The following is an 8,710-nucleotide window of genomic DNA, read 5'->3' as shown; positions in this document are numbered from 1 at the left end:
TTTTTTCTAAGTTTGTTGTTCTTTTCATCAAGGTTATTTTGCATTGATAAAAGTCAATATTTACTTTTCTTATAGGGCACGTTATAACTGTGGTTAACAATCCAAAACAAGCGAATATCAAAGATAAACAAGGTACTACAAGGCGGTTAGTTTCAAATCCAAGCTTTGACATTGACCGCCGATAAGATTCGTCCTCTGTCTCCCACTGCAGCTTTCACTACACGACGCATTTATAGATCAACAACAGATAGCGCAGTTTCGACCCGTTATAGGCCTTGTCAGTGGTGTCAGGCTGAACCACGAATGCATTGCTGGACTCAACTTTCCTTGAAAAACAGGTTCGAATAAATAAAGACGATGATATATCCACTTAAGAAAATGTTACCTATGGGATAGACAAAGAAATATATCCTCGAATATCAAAGATGAACGAGGATCTCCAAGGCTGTGCATTTGAATTATTTTAATGTAGAGGTAGAAATCACACTGCGAAGTTTTATTGAGTATATAATTGTTGAACAGAGTTCAGTACATGATATATAATATGAGATTATCTTGAGCAAAATATGGACTCTTCAAATATAGAATTTTTTTTTCTGATAATGAACATTAAGATTCTTGCCTTTTTCAATAATATAAAGAAATTGATTAAATGAAATACTGTTTAAAATTATCAATATGAATATTTTCGAACATCTCATCATACCCGATTTCAAAATTTCTTGATTTTTCAGATAATATATATGTACAAACTTCAAAAAAGATAGTTTTATAAAAAATCTATATATGAACAACAGCATTACTTTAACACTATAAAATACGACTTATAAATAAGTTACTTTTCTTTGGTAACATAAAACACATGAGTCAACAATAAAATAGTATTTACACTGCTACAGCAAAATAATCGATATTTTACAAAACAGAAAACTTTTACGAATTAGTAAGGCACCAGAATTACATGTAGATGAAATATTTACAAACAATTGAAAATATTTTTTCCATAATATGTACAGTCACACGGTCTAATGTAATTAGATATAAGTTTAATGTCTATAATTCTCCAATCCTCAGTATATCACAGATATTTTTAAAATTTTACCTAACCTAGTTGAATATTTTCGGAGTAATTTTGCTTAAAACTGGCCAGTTCATAATATAGGAAAATTGGAAACAGTGAAAATCGCCAAACTACCGACATACATTATCCACAATGTAAAAAAGATCAGTTCTCATCTTTTCTTATTATTCTGATGTCCATTTTTCCTATACTACACTTAAACAAAAAAATTGTTTCGGTTATAATTTGATGGAGAAACCGAATGCACTTTCCAAAATACCAGTTCTCAACCTTTAAGTAGGTAAATAGACTGTTTCATTCAACAGAAACAAAATGTCAAACATTCAGATTTATCACCGATATTTATATTTTTTGGCAGCGAGGTAATATAATTATTGAACTGATATTTTCATATACAGAAAATCAGTTTTTCCACCAATATGGTAACCAAAACTGTCCAAAATAACCACTTCAAATCAACTTGGCTTCTGACACTCCCATTACGATCAGTGTGGACGATACTCGCAGCAGTCAGAGAACTGAGGCTCAGCTCGCTTGCGACCCTGGGACTTTGCATGTTCACTAAACTTGCAATTTTTTCTGCTTCCCTTAGGCACGCTTCAAGTTGTAATTCAGATGGATACCTGGAAATGAGAAACAGTGCAGAAATACGAAAAATATATTTGAAATTATATAAATTTGAGAATAATTTTTTGGAACATCAATACAAGGGGAAAAGCGATATAGAAAGTTCGCTTCAGTAATTACTTTTTTCAATTCCTTGACAACAAGGAGATTACGATAGCTGTATTCCTTCATATTGAAGGATCATTTGACAATGCACTACCTGAATCTATAGGATCATCTCTGGCTAGGAAAGGTATAGAATCGACCGTAACTGGCTGGATCTATGCCATGCTGGTAAACAGAACTGCGACTACGACTCTTCAAGGCGAGGCTATTAGGTTCAGGGTCACCAGAGGCTATCCTCAAGATGTGATACTATCTTCCCTTCTGTGGTCGCTCCTGATGGATAATCTGGTTGATGCCCTCGACAGAAGAAAAGTATATCTGCAAGCTTATGCAGATGACCTTGTCATCTTGGCAATGTCCACGTCGGGAACACTAGCTTGTAATATCCTCTAAAGCACGATGGACGTTGTTCACAGTTGGTGCCTGAGGGAGCAGATATCTGTCAACCCCAGCAAAACTGTGATACCTTACCTTAGCATTGTCCTTGATAGAAAACTCACCTGGAATGCTCACTTGGAAAAAGTTTTACACAAAGCCAGACTGTTTCTATGGACATGTCGAAGGATTTGTGGTAAAAATTGGGGTTTAGGTCCCAAAGAAATCCATTAGATTTATGTGATGATTGTCAGACCAATGATCACTTATGGTGCAATTTCCTGGTGGCTAAGGCTTCACAGAAAACGGCCCAGACGAAGCTCTCTGGCTTACAGAGACAGGCTTGCCTGGCCATCAGTGGTGCCTTCAGTACCACAACGTCAGCGGCCATTTAGATCCTCCTAGATCTACCTTCTCTTCACATTTCTCTGGAGAGAGAGGCTAGATGGACTGCATATAGACCAATTGCACAAATCAATTTATTGCAGAGTACAACAGACTGACAGGTACAACCTCTGACTTTATGTCTCCAACTGTCAACTACGAACTGCCTTATAGAGTACTGTTCCACTTCCTTCGGGAGAAGGAAATATTAAGAGCAAATAGTTGTTGTTTCACAGATGGATCAAAGACACCTTCCGGTTCTGATGCAGGTGTTTTCAGTCGCAGACCCAGGACAGAGATTGTTACGCTATTGAATTGTTAGAGATTGGAAGAATCCAACATCATATACAAGACAATGAAAATATTCTCGGGCAGTCAAGCGGCGTTGGAAGCTCTCTCTTGGCTCCTACCGAGCAACGTCTAAATTGGTAGCAAATTGCCAAAAACGACTCTCCTTGATAGGAAGACGTAACAGATTGGCTCTGGTCTGGATTCCTGGCCATACTGGCCTGGAAGGCAATGAGGCTGCTGACTCCCTTGCAAAGGAGGGTGCTGCAAGCAGCTTTATTGGACCAGAACCTGTCATTGGCATCACTTTAGGCTTTGCCAAACAAAGATTGAACACCTGGATGGCAAGAAGATTTATGAACTTCTGGCAGAATCTTTCTGGATTGGCTCACTCCAAGGCGTTTATGATACCAAACAGTTGTTGGACCACACTAGGGATGAACTACGATGTCTAACAGGTCTGCATATGAATTATCATATGCAGATACTTGGTCTATCGGAAGACAGTGTGTATGACAGTGTGTATGAATCAGCAGGGCACATACTTTGTGCCTGCCCCGCTGGGGACCGAATAAGGGTTTTAGAGTTAGGCTTCGTTAAGAAGCTGGGTTTATTTGGTCGAGTGTGAATAGCTCAACCCTTTCGGGTTGCGGTGGAGGGTCGAATAGACCCACTCACTTTGGATCTAACCTAACCTAACCTAAGTACTTTTGTCATTATGATTGGATGCATTGATAATTTTCATCAAAATAATAAATCACTTACATGATGCATAAAACATTTTGCTTTTCCAATCATAATTGACCAGGAAAATTACAAAATTATTATTTCATTTATTATGGATGAAATTGACAAATGTATATTGTGAAGTGAAGTGTCATGAATAAACGTAGTTTTCTATTCATTGCATTGAATGCCTTTCATAACAAATAAATCCGTAAAATCATTGCTACAACACGAAAATGAAATTTATGACGATAATCATGTCGTAACTCAACTAAAAGCAATGCTACTGTATGAGAGATTTCAAGTACATATCGTTTTTATATTCCAAATGAAGAATAATTTGTCAAAAACAGAAGCAAAAGACAGTACATGCATCTAATTTAGTTTCGACAGTGTTTTATAAATCAAATGCAAAAAACTACCAAAAACTTTTCCATCATGAGAATTTATTCAAAATATCGTTATATTTGAAATAAAGAGAAACTGAGTAAAATTTGTGGAACTAATTTGATGTGAATAATATTCATTTTATATTTCGTTAAAATTCCGAGCATTTTTGTGGGACAAAATAATTTCAAAAATGGTAGAAAACTCAAAGGTTTAGTTTATTTGTCAATCATGATCTTGCTGCTGAGGAACAGAAAACCCAAAAGATAATATTTCAAAACTCAAAGCAAGCAGTTGGAGACCTATGAAAACAATATAACTAAAAATCACTAGAATCACTAGAGAATCCATTAGTGCCCCAACAATACCAGAAAATTCCCACAAAAAGTTAATTTGATTCCAAGGAAGGGATATTCAGAATCTAATAAGTAACATATAATGAAACTAGGAATGAGCAACGCCCATAATGTGACAACGGACATTATTATTATTAAAGCTTTTAAAGAGATTTGGATAAAGAGAATTACCGAAAAGCGAGAGGACTTCAGCAAATAACTTTATGGCAGCTATGCCAACTGATTTTGAACTATATTGATGAACATTGAAATTACCATTAATATCGCAATAAAAGAAGTATCGACCCTGATTAGTAAAGGAATCATGAATATCAGATTCAAAAAGGTAAGAAAAAGTTTTACAGGTATAGAATGTGATAGCATTTTGAATTTTCATTGTTATTATTACTATTCAGTTTCAATTCAACCTTTTTTTATTACTATTGATTTTGAAATAGTTTAATAATCTTAATATAATATAGACAATGGTAATATTGAATGTGTTTCTTCAAATGTTTTTTATCTTGCAATAATGTATCGAGTCAATGAAACAAATAAAAACAACTAAACTTATTTTAGGAGTCTGTTAGTAGACACATTTATTTTTTATTTTTTAATAACAGAATTTTTTTAAATGTGTCGTTTGACAATTTTCATCCTTCCTTCTGTCTTTTGTTTATATTATATATACAATGGAATTTAGAGTTTTATGAATATATAGAACTTTATTATATAAAAATAATTGTCGAATGCTCAGTTCTTCAATATTTTTGAATAATTGTTTTGAAGAGTATTTGACAGGCTCATCATTATATCATTTTAAAAAACCATTTTTGATGACTCTGTTTTTTTAAAATAATTTTCATCAATCGGTACCGCCTTATCCTAATATAACGAAACTCAGTTGTTACTGCACAAGTGAATAATATAATGTTTCAAGCTGATGATTATATGGAATTTCCTTCAACACTTTGAATTTCGGGAGTAGATATCTCAATTTTTTTTATCAGATAACTGATATGTGAATCCCATTTCGAATTTTTAATAATCATGATGCCTAAATATGTAAAACAATCAGTTATACAAATTTCATTAATTCCAATAGCAAAAGTTCCTAAATTCGGTAAAGTGTTCTTGTATGAAGTGAATGCTGAATATTTAGTGTTTTCTCAATTGCTTGTTGATAAATTATTATCAAACCATTTTTCCCTATTTCTATTAACTCTCTGTTTCAATTCAAACCAAGTTGCCTCTTTGTATATGAAAGAATTGTTGTCTGCCAAACAATGAATAAGGTTATTGAGTTATTGACTGTCTTCATATGAAACACACGATAATTTATAGGGCATAGCACTCAAGAAAGGGGCAAACTATAGACACGTGTTTCGGGCTTTCGATCCATTATCAGTAAGGTGCAGCCAACTGCAAGTGTGTTCCAATAATTGAAAATCTATTGCGGCAGTTGTATCGGCAACAGCATATGTAGGAATAATTTCAGTGAAGAATCCTGCACTGATACCTGTCGAATATAATCTAACGCCCTTCGTGGTATTAGCCAGGGGAGTAGTTGTTTTCTGAACGGTGTCAGACCATTAACCTACAGTGTAGGGAGTTGAGACTGACCTGGACGAATTGTTCCTTTAGATGATGTGTTTATAGCCAGTCTTCAAATATGCCCACTGACTATATGGAAATGTTTTCCTTCCTCATATGAGGAATTGGGCAAATATCAGGTATGCGGTTGGTTACCTCGTTCACAGGCAGATAGGACGAAGACAAATCTGTTGTTTTTTGTTCGCTTCAGCCTAGTTCGAGGAATGATACTCTGAAGGAATTCAATTTTCAATTATCGGAAATCATCCTGCACTGACACCTGTCGAATATAATCCAACACTCTTCTTGGTATTACCCAGGGGAGTAGTTGTTTTCTGATAGGTGTCATCCATCAACCTCTATAATGTAGGTATTTGAGGCTGGCCTGAACAAATTGTTCCTTTTGATGATTTTATCAAAATTACCACGGAATCAGCAAAAACATTATTTTTCCAATAATAATTTGTGGCTCACTACTATAGATAAATTGAAATGAAAGTGTTTGTTGACGTTAATTCATTAACTTACCGTTCAGTACTTTGTACAGCCACAAAAATATCCAATTCGACGGTTAAATAGCCTTTAAGGGTACATTGTGCAAGTTGAATTTGCCTTTCCAAAGCTTTCAATAGGGCGTAGAGATTTAGAGATTTTGTACTTCGGTTTTGCAGGGCATATAGCGCTCTGTCTATTTGCTTTCTTGAGTAGAGTAATCGAAGGGCTCCGCCACAGATAGGGCAGCATGCTCCTGGTGGGGTTATTCCTGAAAATTATAAAAAAATGGTGAGCTCAAACGAAACTTCTATAGGTGTTTCTCAAGGTGTTTTATTTGAATTTGTTTAGTAGTATACAAAAACTTCGCAATAATTTTCAAAAGTCAACAAAGTAAAGTCAACATCGTATAGGATTATACTTTATTATTATTACACATCTTTATTCAAAATTTCTGCTTCAATCGAGATTTCAAATAACCAAAAAATAGTAATTCACACGTATTTCTCAATATATCGAAAGAATTGAAGTAAGAAATTTAGTACGAAAGTAATGAAAATATGTGAGCGAGTCAGGAACTTTTTGGGGTTTTCAATAGTACGAGAATAAAATTTATGTTTTACCAATAGTATCAATAGTAATAGGTAAATATTTGTTTACAAAAAACATACAGTAGAGGTATGGAAAACATAAATAAAATTCAATTCAATTCAGTTTTGAATATGAAATTATCATATTTTCTATTTATTTGGTAAGTCACTATTCCTACAATCAAATTTTCGCAAATTTGTCTTAGTTTTGATGATTGTCAAATTACTGAAGAAACTGTTTGAATTGCTACGTTGGTAGTCCAAGATTCACAATTTGATAATATGTCTGAAATTCTCTTAGAAAATAAATATTTCCAATTTGAATCGATTCTTTCAACGTTCCTACACAGAGAGATCTGACGAATACCATGACGAAAATTGACGGCACTTCTACCACAGTTAGTTAGATCCGTACTGTACTGATGAAAAGATTTATTCCGAAACCGGTCAATAGGTAGTCGCTTGATCATTTTCAGCAACATGCTGCTGCTAATTGAACATGAATCATCTGCAAGAATTTCTTCTGAAAACTTATACAAATGTTTTCAGTTCCAACTAAAAATATTCATGTTCATAAAGTATATATATCTGTTCGACACAGTCATCAGACTACTTTGATTTTCACATTACTCTTACAAGATGGTCAAAATATTTTTATGAATTCCTTCGTGTAAGTGGTGTAAGTAGTTGATAATTCATGAATGGTAATAGTTAATGAGTCATGTGGTGTAAGTGGTCCATCGTGTTTAGTGGTGTAATTTTGTAAGAATTATTTCTGTGTATTTTGAAACCAGTCGGTTTTTTTATACCTGACTCTCAAGTCATAAAATAGAAAGAGATGATTTTATTCCGACCAACTTACCCATACAAGTTTTGTTGTGGAGTTTGGGACACTTAACACCAGAACACTGCTTCGACTTGATGGTAGTTATGAGTCCAATTGCTACGCAGGGTCCTTCGTAGTCTACTGCAACCATATCTGCAAATGCAGCACATTCCGATATGTATGTTTTACCATTGAATCCGCACACTTGACCTTTATGTCTGCATCTGGTAAGGCAAGGGCCCCTGTACGCCAGTTTGGCATTATGGTGGGACAAGAGACAAGAGTTCTCGTATTCACGATTTTCGATGTCGCATACTGGGTCTTTTGGTAAAAGGGAACAGTCTGAGGAACCATTAACTAGAATTTAAAAGTTAATATTAGAAACAATTTGTATTCGGCTGTTGTTATAACGCAAACGAATTCAACAGGAATAACATATTATTTTTCATTCAATATTTTTACTGATTATGAAAAGGGCCTAATCCTATTATTGTGCTACTTATTTCATATCATAATGTTTTATATTCATCACGAATATTACTATCATTTTTTACTTCACCAACATATTTTTACATTGCCTACATGTAAGATATCTTTCACAGAAACGTACAATACTGTCTATTTAATATTCCTGAAGGAATTATTGAATAGTGAAACCTGTGTTGCGGTTTTGTAACACAAAGTGTTATTTGAATACGTAATAGTTTTTGGATCAGAAACTTTATTTGCAATTGAATATATACTGCGCACTGCCATTGGCTTTGCAAGTAATAGTTTTTTTTCTCCACCTGTATTGACAGCACGTTCAGTTATCTTGAAAAGAATTGCTGCAAACCCTGCTTATCCATGGTCACGGATGCAGATAATCCAAAGTCCTGATAACTTCAAAAGTTCCAGCCAA

At 34.4% G+C, this 8,710-nt stretch overlaps 1 protein-coding gene across 1 annotated transcript in view; it reads right to left on the bottom strand.

Moving 5' to 3' along the window:
• Positions 1 to 475: 475 nt before the first annotated feature.
• Reck (Reversion-inducing-cysteine-rich protein with kazal motifs) overlaps positions 476 to 8,710 on the bottom strand; it is a 198,619-nt gene continuing 190,384 nt past the window's right edge. The window contains exons 13-15 of the mRNA XM_074175981.1: positions 7,846 to 8,166; positions 6,430 to 6,664; positions 476 to 1,704 (exon numbers count right to left, since the gene is read on the bottom strand). Coding sequence (XP_074032082.1) covers positions 1,470 to 1,704; positions 6,430 to 6,664; positions 7,846 to 8,166 — 791 coding nt within the window. The 3' untranslated portion in view covers positions 476 to 1,469. The remainder of the gene's footprint in view (positions 1,705 to 6,429; positions 6,665 to 7,845; positions 8,167 to 8,710) is intronic.

This window comes from Leptinotarsa decemlineata, unplaced genomic scaffold, assembly GCF_025532065.1.
Source record: "Leptinotarsa decemlineata unplaced genomic scaffold, Ldec_3_MD MMD2_tig00001393_RagTag_RagTag, whole genome shotgun sequence".
NCBI classification, from domain to species: Eukaryota; Metazoa; Arthropoda; class Insecta; order Coleoptera; family Chrysomelidae; genus Leptinotarsa; species Leptinotarsa decemlineata.
This window is presented reverse-complemented; position numbering and strand designations above follow the sequence as displayed.